Source organism: Miniopterus natalensis, chromosome 12, assembly GCF_054644295.1.
Source record: "Miniopterus natalensis isolate mMinNat1 chromosome 12, mMinNat1.hap1, whole genome shotgun sequence".
Taxonomy (NCBI): domain Eukaryota; kingdom Metazoa; phylum Chordata; class Mammalia; order Chiroptera; family Miniopteridae; genus Miniopterus; species Miniopterus natalensis.
The window spans coordinates 57,134,305-57,146,387 of NC_142092.1; the positions used below are offsets into that span (position 1 = coordinate 57,134,305).

General features: G+C 47.3%; 1 protein-coding gene across 2 annotated transcripts in view; it reads left to right on the forward strand.

Annotated features, from left to right (window-relative positions):
* Positions 1 to 706: 706 nt before the first annotated feature.
* PALM2AKAP2 (PALM2 and AKAP2 fusion) overlaps positions 707 to 12,083 on the forward strand; it is a 112,074-nt gene continuing 100,697 nt past the window's right edge. For both annotated transcript variants that reach the window (XM_087822817.1, XM_087822818.1), the window contains exon 1: positions 707 to 940. In XM_087822817.1, coding sequence (XP_087678943.1) covers positions 896 to 940 — 45 coding nt within the window. In that variant the 5' untranslated portion in view covers positions 707 to 895. The remainder of the gene's footprint in view (positions 941 to 12,083) is intronic.

Consider the following 12,083-nt stretch of genomic DNA (forward strand, 5'->3'; position numbering starts at 1 on the left):
AATAAGTTGTTTGGAGCAGCCTCGCTGAGCACCCGGGACTTACAAACACATTTGGCCTCACCGAGGCCTGTTTTGAGCTATAGCTTGGCTGGTGGCCTTGATGTTTGAGGACCGGCCATCTAAGGCATGTGGGCGAGGCGGCCCTTCCCTATTGGAAATGTCCCCTGGTGGAGCCCAAGCGTCTGGCACGAGCTAGAAGGCGGCTAGAACACCCGGTGGCCACAGCTGGACCGCAAGGGCGCGTACTCAGGCCTCCCTTTTTACCAGAGGCCCCCTTGACTGGCATCTGCTCTCCTGAGGCGCCCCCTCGTCCTGCTCTGGCCCTAGGGAGCGCGTGCCACCCACCCAGGCACGCCGGCCGTGCGCCCTAGCTGCTCGCTGCGCGCCCGCGCCCCAGGTGCCCGCCCGCCCGCCCGCGCGCTGCCGGCCTGCGCCTTGGGGACCCCCCACTACCACCCCGCGGTGACAGCCCCACGGTGCCTAGAGCCGCGGGGGGCCACGGCCGTGGGTCCCGCACACCCCAGGGGCGGAGCGAGGTGCTGAGACGTCAGGGCGGGGAGTGAGCGCGGGGCGAGCGCGCCCTCCCGGCGGCGGCCGGCGGCCCACGTCCGGGACTAGCGCGGCCGGCGGCGGTGCGGGGCGATGCAGTGAGCGGCGGCGCTGGGGCGCAGCCAGGCGGCCGGCGGGCGGGGGCAGAGGCTGAGCCCGGGCCAGCCAGCCGGGCGAGCCAGGCGCGCACAGCTCTGCCCGCAGCCCCCGAGCGGATCCCGGCCGCCCCTCGTCTCTCCCGGGGTTCTAGCAAAGCTCCCCGGGGTGCCCATCAATTTCCTTGAGTGACTACAGCGTGTGTTTGTGTTTCTTTCTTCCTTCCCCTCCCTGTGTGCCCTTCTCCAGGATGGCAGAGGCAGAATTGCACAAGGAAAGGCTGCAAGCCATAGCCGTAAGTCCACTTTCATTTTATTTTCTTGCTCTATTGTCTGGGATGCCAGGGGACCTGGGGTGTTTTGGGCCATGGACATTCCAGCACAGTAGCCGCGGGGCATGTGTTTGGGGGGGGGGGGGGGGCGGATGAAAGTCTGTCAGGGCTCAGCTATGCTGCTTTCTTCTGCAAGTCTGTAGGTAGAAACCCCCAGACGCGAGTTGGGCTGGGGATTTGAATGTGGAAAATTGGCTTAGAAATAAGATGCTTGCTACTGGGCTTTGAGGAAAGACTGAACAGACGCTTGGTTGGAGGGGTTCAGGGACCGGGGTGGGGGGGCGGTGATTCCTGGAATATTATCACCGGGTGCTCAGTGATATCTCTGACTTCATACGCTGGAGAGCCGGGGATCAGTGACCGGAACGTGGCTGCCGTGCTCTCTGCGGAAACGTTTCTCTGCTAAGTGGAAAAGCAGCAGCGAGCTCCGCTGCCAGCCACGCGGCGCAGCCTCCTCCCTGGAGCCAGCCGGGAGTGTTCATTTCCCCGGTCTCCGTGATATTGACAAGGGCACTGGCGCAAGCCGCCACCCTGGAGGGGCTTGGGGATTTCTCCTGACATCTGGGTCCTGGAAATAATCTCCAAGAGGACCTCTTTCTTATGGGTGTGGATCATCTAAAAACCTATTTTTAGCATACAAAGGAGCCACCGGTTTTGGCAAATTTTATGTGCACTTTCAGAAAAGTGTACCCATGTGTATTTTGGTAAAAAAAAAAAAAAGGGGGGGGGGGAGAGAGAGAAAGAGAGAACTTGAGCAAGCTTCCGCAGTGTTGCCAATGATCCACAGATGTGGTATTTTTACTGGAGCCACCACAGCTGGATTATATATTTCCTTTGCAGATGAGGGAATGATTACTGCTGCTATATGAAATAATAACAATTAAAAGAGAAGGTCTGTTAACATATTGGCATACAGGAATCTCCAGACATTTTTCTACTTAAGTAGTTTTTTTTGTGTTGTTTTTTTTTTGGTCCAGGAGTTCCCTGGAAACACATATAAATTTATTGGAGAAATAGTGTGTAATGGTTTGGAAGCAAAGCATAGTAAAGTGTTTTAAAAATCCTTTGGACAGGTTCTTCATTGGGGAAAAGGCACACAGGCTCTTCTTTTTTAAAGAAGCATTTGATCGGGTCTCTGTGGCTCTGAGACCCTCTTTATCAAACTCTCCAAATCTTAACTGTCGTAGAGAGTTTGTTGGCAGTGTTGAAATACTGTGGTTTGCCTATTGAGCGATCTTTGAGTTCTGGTCCTCAGAACTCAACAGGGCTGTTTTTTCTTTTCTTTCCTGTTCCCTTTGTGCATGTGTATTTTGATGGTTAATGAAGTTTGTGGTTTCTGAAGTTAGTGGCCAGGCAGTGTGGCCAGTGTGTCGTGAGCTCAATAAGAATGGAGATATTCAGTTATTGGTGCCATGGAGCTGGTGGGTGTTTTATGTAAACTGAATAATAGGCTGCTTTAACCGTCCATGAAGTGGTTGCTCCAGAGACAGTTCAGTTGCTGCCACAGGCTGCTGCTGAAGGTTTCCAACAGTTGTCACAGTTTCTGCCTTTGCACGACCAGCCTTGCTGGATGCCCGAGGAACAGCTGAGCTTCATGAAAGGACCTGCTTTCTGAACAGGGAGCCAGTAGCAGCTAACACTGGGGCCGCCCCTTTCCAAGTGGGGTTGGGTAATCCCAGCAGGGGCCAAGTGGTGTTTCAAGAAAGATCTAGACAGTCTTTTAGAATTCTCTTGAGTGTGTGAGAGGAACAAACACAAATACTCGCGCTTATTTTGTTGTGGAATTGAGTTTGTCCAATGTCCCTGGGAAGGTGTTGAGGATTCACTTGAACGTATCAGCCTCAATGAATATATATGTTGTCAGTGCAGGTTTTCTAACAGTGAAAGCACTGTGTGTGTGTGTGTGTGTGTGTGTGAGAGAGGGGGGGGGGGAGAAAGAGGAGGAGTGGGAGCGGGGGACTTGTGACCACATCAGTAATTCACTCTATGTTGTGCTTTGGGTTAGCGCACACTCTCCAAATTCAGCAAACCTTGCCTCTCTCTGCCACCTTCTTAAAGTTTTTAGGGGTCCCGGAGGCACTCACAAGCCTGTCCTCAGAGCCCAGCACTCCTGAAGTCTCTAGAAATGTGGGGGAGGACAAGGTCGAGGACCAGTCCCCACCTCTTCACTGACTTGGGCTCCTCTCAAGAGGCAGAGCAGGCAGACTGGGATTCCACTCAGCAGGGTCTCGGCAGTCTTTAGTCTGGGCCTCAGTTCCTTCATCTATAAAATGGCCCCTTGAATTCTACCTCATGGACCGACTGTAAGATTTAGATATGGTGTAGGAGGTGAGGTACCTGGCATACAGTTGCCATTGGACGGTGTTGAGGCCGAGCCCCCCATTCCTGTATGCACTGTTGCCTTGCCCTGTGGGGGTCAGAGGCAACCTGTCTGAAGGGGAAAGAGTCTGAATAGACCCCTATCCTTTTCTTTCACTCACTGAAGCCCAGGGCTCTGCCCAGTGTCACCCTCTAGCTGCTTCAGACACAGGCGCAAGGACATCACTTGATTCATTCAACTTGCACTTGCAGATGCTTCCCCTGGAAAAAAAGTCAGTGTCCCCAAGTTTCAACCTCCAGAGGGAAGATTTTACCCTTTGCACACAGAAGTTCTGAGAGGTCTTATGACCCAGGATACCTGTCATCTGATCATGTGAAGGGAACGAAGTACCCAGAAACTATGGCTCTTTAACTGACCCTTCCAGTTGAGTCCAGAGACCAATCAATGAGCAAAGATGAACCTCATTCTATTTCCTGCCAAAAACAGCACAAAGTCCATCTTTGACCACTGTGTCTGCTCCCAGGTGCTCCTTTCATCTGTAGGGACACTCCCAAAGCTGTACTTTTATTATTTACTTATTTAAATTTATCTTTATTGTTGAAAGTTTTACAGATATCCCCCTCACCCCCCGCAATGACCCCCTTCACCCTCCTCCCACTCCCGCCACAGGCCTTCCCCACACTGTAGTCTGTGTCCCTGGGCTATGCACGTATGCATATAAGTTCTCCGGTTAATCTCTTCCTGCTCCGCCCCCCTTCCCTCTGCTATACTGTCAGTCTGTTGCATGCTTCAGCGTCTCTGATTTTAGAAGACAGCAACATGCTTCTGTGGCAGAATGAATGAGTGATAATTCCAGGGACTAATTATACAATTGCCATTTAGTGACATTATTCACCAGGGCACTGGGTGACATGCTTTTTTTTTTTTTTTTAACCCTAAATTGTTAATAATCTAATGGGGGAAATAGAAAAGCACAGACAATGACGGTAGAGTGCCAGGAGCACCGATGCAAATGAGCACGCGTGGGGCATGTACATTGACTTTGAGGAGTTGTAGACACTTCTCCAGAGAGGAGACATATTAGCAGGTCTTGAAGCTGGGGTAAAATAAAATATAAAATAACATTATAACCTTCCCAGTTAGCAGAAGGCATTTACTTATTTGTTTGTTGTTAGTTTCTTTATTATTTATTTGGAACAGTTATTATGAGAAAGGAAAAGCCAAGAGCATGAACAGGTTAAGTCAGTAGCTAACGGTACAAGCTCAGTAATAAGACCAACGTGCATTGTAACGCGCACTCTGTCACTTAATCCTAATAACAAGCTGATGAGGTAGGAAGAACTAGGTTATCCATGTTTTATAGATGAAGAGCCCAACATTAATAGAAAGTGTCAAAGCCAGGATTTGAACCCGCACTGCAGGGCACTGGAGCCCCATATTGACTCTTATCCTGAACTGCCCCAAGGTGGTAGCAGCATCTCACGATTTTCCCACGAGCTCTCTGTGCAGCTGTCTCCAGCAGCCTCGGGGTGCGCCGGTGAGGCAGAAGCAGATGGACGAGCTGGGAAAGCCCGAGATAGACCAGGAGGTGCACGTCATTTTGAGAGTCTTCCATGCTGAGTTTCTGTGCATGGAAACACCCGATGGAAGCTTCAATTGAATGAGTAACATTCCCTTCGGGAGGAAGCTGCTGCGTCTCAATGGAAACCAACTCTGGGGGAAGATATTGTGATGTCTGCACATCCAGGAGGAAGAGAGTCTTCCTTGGGCACGTGTGAAGATAACTAAATTTTACAGAGCTGGTCTTGGGCAGAAGTCCTCAGAGCCACATGGACAAGACCTCGGGCCAGCACCAGGGACCAACACAAGTGTGTTCCTATGAGCTGAAAAAGGATTGCCAATCTCATCTGCACTTGGTCTTTAGGGAATTTTGTCATTTAATAAGAACCCACTCTGTGGAATAATAAAAATGACCTTTTGCATTTGTACAGCACTTTACAGTTTACAAAAACCTACATGTTACCTTAATTCTGAGCTGTTCGGTACACGTCTCACTATGTCCTCTTTACAGTTGAGCATGCAGAGGTATCCAGGCTCACACAGTGAGATGTGGAGGAATCGTAGTAGGTCCAGGCTCTCCTGACTCTCGATTCCTTGTGTTAGTGGCACACCCAGCCTTGGACGGGTGCTCTAATAGGGGCTGGGGCTGCCATAGGATCCTTCTGAGCTAGAGTCCTAGGGGGCTGGGGGGAGGAGAAAGGGGGAACTTGGGGGGTATGTGGGCCTGGAGATATCTCTATGGAATTTGTCCCTTTTGGGGTCTCACTTTGGGCCCTTCTTACTCTTGAAACTTTTGCAGCAAGGGTGCAGTTAGTAGGCCTTTGGCTCCATCTGGTCCCATTTTCTGTTGAGAAGGTCTGCTTGTAGGTGGGTGGCTAGGCTGGCTGTGCCCTGCACTTTGCGGAAAAACGCTTTTTGTGTTTCCTTGGATTCATCTCTCATTGCCTCTTCTTGCCTTGCAGTGATAAGCCTTGAGTACCAGGGTTGGAGTGTGGAACTAGGGGCCAAGGAGGCCAGTAAGCCTGTTTTTCACCCAGGCCTCTTAGGTTGGCCTGCATAACCTGGCAAAAGTCCTGGCTGGGATTTGCATGAGATCCTGCCCAGCCCTGCTTCCCTGATCAGGGATCCCTCCGAGGGTTAAGAGACTTAAACCCAAGCCTATAGTAACAAAAATGGTGATATTAAAGGGACTATCCCCTCACATGCCTTGTAAACCCTGTTGGTGGCAGGCAGCTGGCAAAGGATTGGAGAACTGAAGATGCTGGCCTCTTATCTGTTATCTTCCATCTCGGAGACACAGATGATGCCCTGCTTCTAAAATTCCAAGTTAAGCACCCCCCTCCCCAAAAAAAAGGATTGTTCAGGACATTGGTACTGAGGAAGGGGCCACCTCAGCTGAGCCTGTAGGGCCACCCGGCAGGTAATTGACACTTTGGGCCCATTTGGAGTCATTGCTGTGTCTAGGATGTATAGGCAGGCCTTGCACAAACATTCACAAGGGTCATGTACCTCTCTAGCCACTTTTTTTATACTTCTGAGTAATTCAGGTTTTAGCTTCTTGGGCCAAAGAGCAGCTTTTTGGGCAAGTGCCCTGAGAAGTATAGCAGTCATCATTAAAAAGCCAACCAGGGGGCTGGTGGGTCACGATCTGTCAATATTTAGAGGAAAACCAGGGCTCAGTAGAGGCACTTCTCCATTTCTTTGGGGTTACCCAACCCTTCTGGGACCCCTGCTGTTGATCCTTTGAACTACTCACATTTTATCACTAATCCCTTTTGTTATCAACTTGCTTGGCAGTAAGAGTCACTCATCATGTGGTGTGACATTGACTGAAACAGTAAGTGGGCATTGACGGCGGTCCCCTGGGCTGGCAGTGCAAGTTGAAGAGCATGGATTCTGGTGCCCAAAATCCTTGGCTCAAGTCCTGGCTGTTCTATTAGTATCTGTGTGACCTGCTGTCTCTCTGTTTCCTCATCTGTCAGATGGGCATAATGATCTTACCCACCTCATGGAACTGCTGTGAAGGTTATTTGAGAATTTAATGGGAAATGCTTAGAGCAAGGATACAGAAAACACCTAGCAAAAGTGATCTATTTATAATAAGTGAATCAACAAATCATAACTTATGCATCTTTTAAGCGGAAAGTAGACACCAAGAGCTAAAGATGAAGTCTATTTGTTGCAACATTTTTGCCAAGCTGGGAAATTTCAGACGAATATAGTAACTGCTGGGCATTTCCAATGCATAGGAGAGTAATAACAATAAAAAGGATTGTTTATAGTGGGCAGGAGTTGCAAATGCAAAAGGCTGCAGGGGCCAACATGTAACATAAATGAATGACACAGACCGAGTAGGAAATTGTGAGGACCTGGAAGGCAGATGTCACCTCTCAGTTTCGATAGTTCATTTATACCATGTGAGACTGTGGGCACAACAAAATTCCTTTCAGTCAACAGGTTGACCTTTTGTGACCTCCAGATGTAGGTAGAGCTTGAACTTTACAATGTGCTTTCCTTACGCCTGACTTATTTGGATTTCCTAAGGATACTGCCCTTAGATCTTTCATAATGTTACAATGTCAGGTTGCATTTTCACCAGAGCTTTGTGAGTTTGGTGTCCAAATATTTGGATCCTTGGAAAAATAGTGCATATTTGCTCTATCTTTTGATATTAAGTGAGCTCCTTGCAGTCACTAACATTGTAACTAAGAATACTTCCATCTGGGTAGGTGATTGCTGTCTCAAAATTAACAGAAAAATTTAAAAGGCAATTAGTACTTTGAATTGAGAAATTCCTGTTATTATAAAAGAATTTTTAAGAACAAGGTATGCAAATCTGAGCCTATCACGTATCACCCAGGATGTGTGAGGTGATTTTGATTTATTAGTGTCAGGTAATGGACAATGTAAGGACACCCAACTGGGCTCGGAATGTCTAATAATAGGAGCAACTGCCATTGGGCATAGACTTTTTGCCAGAAATGGTGGAACACAATGATTCTCAAACTTTAGTGCATTAGGATCTCCTGGAGGGCTCTTTAAAACACAGATTGCTGGCCCCCACTCCCAGAGTGTTTGGGTCATTCTGTATAGGGTGGGGCCTGAGAATCTGCATTTCTAACAAGTGCCCAGGGGTGCTGCTCCCAGCTCCAGCTGCTGTTCTGGGGCTACACCTTGAGATCTTCTGGTGAAGAGGTAGAAGGCACGTGGCAAAGGGAGATCATGGCCTGGGTCTTGATAAGTGCTATATGCCTGCTGTGACATGCTCAGGAGTTTGTGAGGTGTGCATATTTTGAAGCGGTAACAAGGAATAAAAGTCCAAATTCAGTCTTACTTGGTGAGAGCTTAAACATAGCTCAGTGTGAGAGTGGACTTGTGTTCCTCTCACATCAAAAGGAGGTCCTGGTTTGTCTTGGGCACTGGCTTTAATCTATTTAAAGAAAGTAATTTTTCTGTCTGTTGGTCACTTAAAGATACCTGTTTGAAGGGTGTGCCTGGGATTGGCTGATCAAAACTGTGGGCAGCAAAATGCACTTGGGGAGGCGCTAGGGGGCGGGCACCTCCCTGAGACGGGAAGCCACGCGGTAGAGCAGATACCCCGCAGGACAGTGGGAGTCCTTCTGCGAGAGACACACGCTTATTACGACGCCGTAGATGGAGAAGCCCCTGGCAGGTGAGCCAGTGAAGCCTGTGGCAGGCTCTGCAGCCTGCAGACGCCCGTCCCGTGGGCAGGGTGCGGGGCTGAGCAGCAGCCGCGGGTTGTTCAGTTAACGACGGCCGCTGATTCTCCCAAGCCAGCCTGGGCGCACACCAGCATGGCTTGTCATTGGCATACCAAAGGGGAGTTTATTCCTGCAAAGACATCCTAGGGGCCACCCTCGCCCTGTTTTGTAGCATCCATTGTTTGAGCCAACTCTTCATTTTCAGAAGGATTCAGCCTCCCCCAGACTCTTCTCTGTCTTAAAACACATAGCACAGAGGCCGCACTGTGCAAGGTGAGGCCCACGAAAACATGGGTGACCCTGGCTGGTTTGGTTCAGTGGTTAGAGAGTCTGTCCTCCGGCCAAGGGGTCGCAGGTTTGACTCCCAGTCAAGGGCATGTCCTTGGGTCCCAGGTTCGATCCTCGGCCCAGTCAGGGTGTGTGTGGGAGGCAACCAGTGGACGTGTCTCTCTCACATTGATGTTTCTCTCTCTCTCCCCCTTTTTCCCTTTCACTCTCTCTAAAAATCAATGGAAAAAAATATCCTCAGGTGAAAATTAACAAAAAAAGAAAGGAAAACATAGATGGACTGTGGGCCATGGCCGCACAGTGTGGGGCACTTCACAGAGGAAAGTTCACGCAGGAGGGCGGTGGGGTTGGGCGAGTCCCGCACAGCTGAGACCTATTTCTGACGGGAAATGCCAGCAAGAGTGGAGGCTTGTGTGGGGTGGTGCGTGTTGGAGCTACATGTGCCCTTGGTTAATTACTATGTCAGTCTTTTTCATTAGTCTCATGTTGAATTAAAATCTTCAAAAGGAGATTATTAAATACACACACACACACAGACAAGCCTATACCCTATTTCCATAAAGCCTGAACATATATTAAAAATACTTTGGGGTTAGTCTTTGACTCTAGTATCAGTTTTTCTACAGCATCATATGAACTTAGCTAGAAGAGAGGAATAGCGACCTGGTACCTTTCCCTTGCCTAAGATGGAAGGGGAAAGAAAAGCCATAGGCTCCTCCGAGGTGACAGGGCGGTGGGCCCGATGTCAGGACACGTCTTCCTGCCCATCCTTTCCCCTCGGTCGGCCTATGTCATTACCTGCGGGCTTCTGGGCTCTTGACAGTCTGTGCACTACCAAATGTCTTCAAGGCATTTGTAAAACCTGCCCTCACTTTTTTGCTGAATTAAACGGGTTTACTTACATTCTAGGTGGGTGGGATCCCCCCCTTCTAAATTATAACCAGTCATCTGAGTATTCACTTTATTTTTAAATTCAGGGCTGAAACTTAAAACTTTGAGGGTTATAAAAAATGTTCTTCTTAAGCAAAAAACATGCTTGAAAATTTAACCCCTTTGGTGGTAGGCAGGATCGATCTTCTTTCTCTGAGTTTGAGTGATAATGCCAACAACCCTGAGGCCAACGAATACCCCCCGGGGCTTCCGGATTTGGGCTGCTGTGACAGTGTGCATGTCCCACTGTGACATGAGAGATAGGCTGGGGTCCAGCACAGGTGTCTCTTAGCTGAGAGGCATGGAATCAATCCAGTGGCTTCCCCCAGGCTCCTGGTTGGTCTTTAAAAAAAATTTTTTTTTAATTTATTTTATTGCTATTCTTTGGATGTTGCTACGATCCCTTGAAATTAAATCTTTTAAAATCTTAAAAGCTAATATTTAAAGGAATATTAAGATTTTATCCAGTGTTGTTGTTAACCTTTTAGTCTTTAGTTTTTTTCTCTCCCCTCTGCTAAAACTGGAAAACACTACACTAACGACTCTGGCTCTTCCTTCCTTTACTTCTTTTTTTTTTCAGTTACAAAGCACATTTATTAGATTCAGGTGTATGACGTAGTGATTAGATATTTATAAACCTTACGAAGTGACCCCCTCAATAAACCTAGTACCCACCTGGCATCATATCCCCTATGCTGTACTTTACATTCCCATGATTATATTAATAATTGGCAATTTCTGCTTCTTAACCCTTTCGCTTTTTTCACCCAGCCCCCGAGTCCTCCTCCCACCTGGTGACCCCCAATTTGTTCTCTGTAGCTATGAGTTTGTTTCTGTTTGTTTATTTTGTTCTTTAGATTCCACATATAAGTGAAATCATATGGTATTTGTCTTTCTCCGTCTGACTTATTTCACTTAGCTTAATACCCTCTAGGTCCATCCATATTGTCACAAATGGTAAGATTTTATTTTCTTAAGGCTGAGTAATAATCTATTACATATGTATGTCCCACGTCTTCTTTATCCATTTGTCTATTGATGGCCACTTAGGTTGCTTCTCTATCTGGGCTATGGTAAATAATGCTGCAATGAACATAGGGGTGCATATATCTTTTTGAATTAGTGTTTTGAATTTCTTCAGATAAATACCCAGAAGTGGAATCACTGGGTCACAAGGCAATTCCATTCCACAGTGTCTGCACCAGTCTGCATTCCCACTAACGGTGCATGAGGGTTCCCTTTCCCCACATCCTTGCCAACACCTGCATTTTTGTTGTTGATTTATTGATGATAGCCATTCTGACAGGTGTGAAGTGATATCTCATTGTGGTTTTAATTTCATTTCTCTGATGATTTGTGACATTGAGCAACTTTTCATATGTCTGTTTGCCATGTGTATGTGCTCTTTGGAGGAATGTCTGTTCAGGTCCTCTGTCCATGTTTAAATCGGATTTTGGGGGGTTTTTTGGTGTTAAATTGTGTGAGTTCCTTGTATATTTAGCATATTAACTCCTTACCTGAGTTTTTGTGGCCTGACTTGTTAACTTGGGCTGGTAATACTTGCTGCCTATAATGGGATGGGAAGTAGTTGGAAAATGTCCTTGCCCCAGTAAAACTGTAAGGCATATAACATCTGAAAAGTGGGAAACAATATGGAGGTCCTTCAAGATGTTAAAAAAAGAACTAGCATATGATCCAGCAGTCTTAGTCCTGGGTATATATCCAAAGGAAATAAAATCTCTCAGAGAGATGTCTACACTCCTATGTTCACAGTAGCTAAGATATGGAAAACCCTAAATGTCCATTGACAGGTGAATGGGTAAAGAAGATGTGATATATACCTACAATGGAATATTATTTAGCGCTAAAAAGGAGGAAATATGCCATTTGTGACAGCATGAATCTACCTTGCAGACGTTACGCTAAGTAAAATAAGCCAGACTCAGAAAGACAAATACCATATGATCTCACTTACATGTGGAATCCAGAAAGAAGTCCAGTTCACAGTAACACAGTGTGGAATGGTGGTTGCCCGAGGCTCAGGGGTGGGGGGTGAGGAGAGCTATTGAGCAAAGGATACAACTCTCAGTTATAAGATTAATACGTTCTGGAGACCTAGCACACAGCATGATGACTATAGTAAATAATAATGTATTACATACTGGAAATTAGTTGAGAGAGTAGATCTCAAGTGTTCTTGTGACACACAAAGAAATGGTAACTATTTGAGGTGATGGATATGTTGATTAGCTTGACTGGGATAATCATTTCATAATATATATGTATA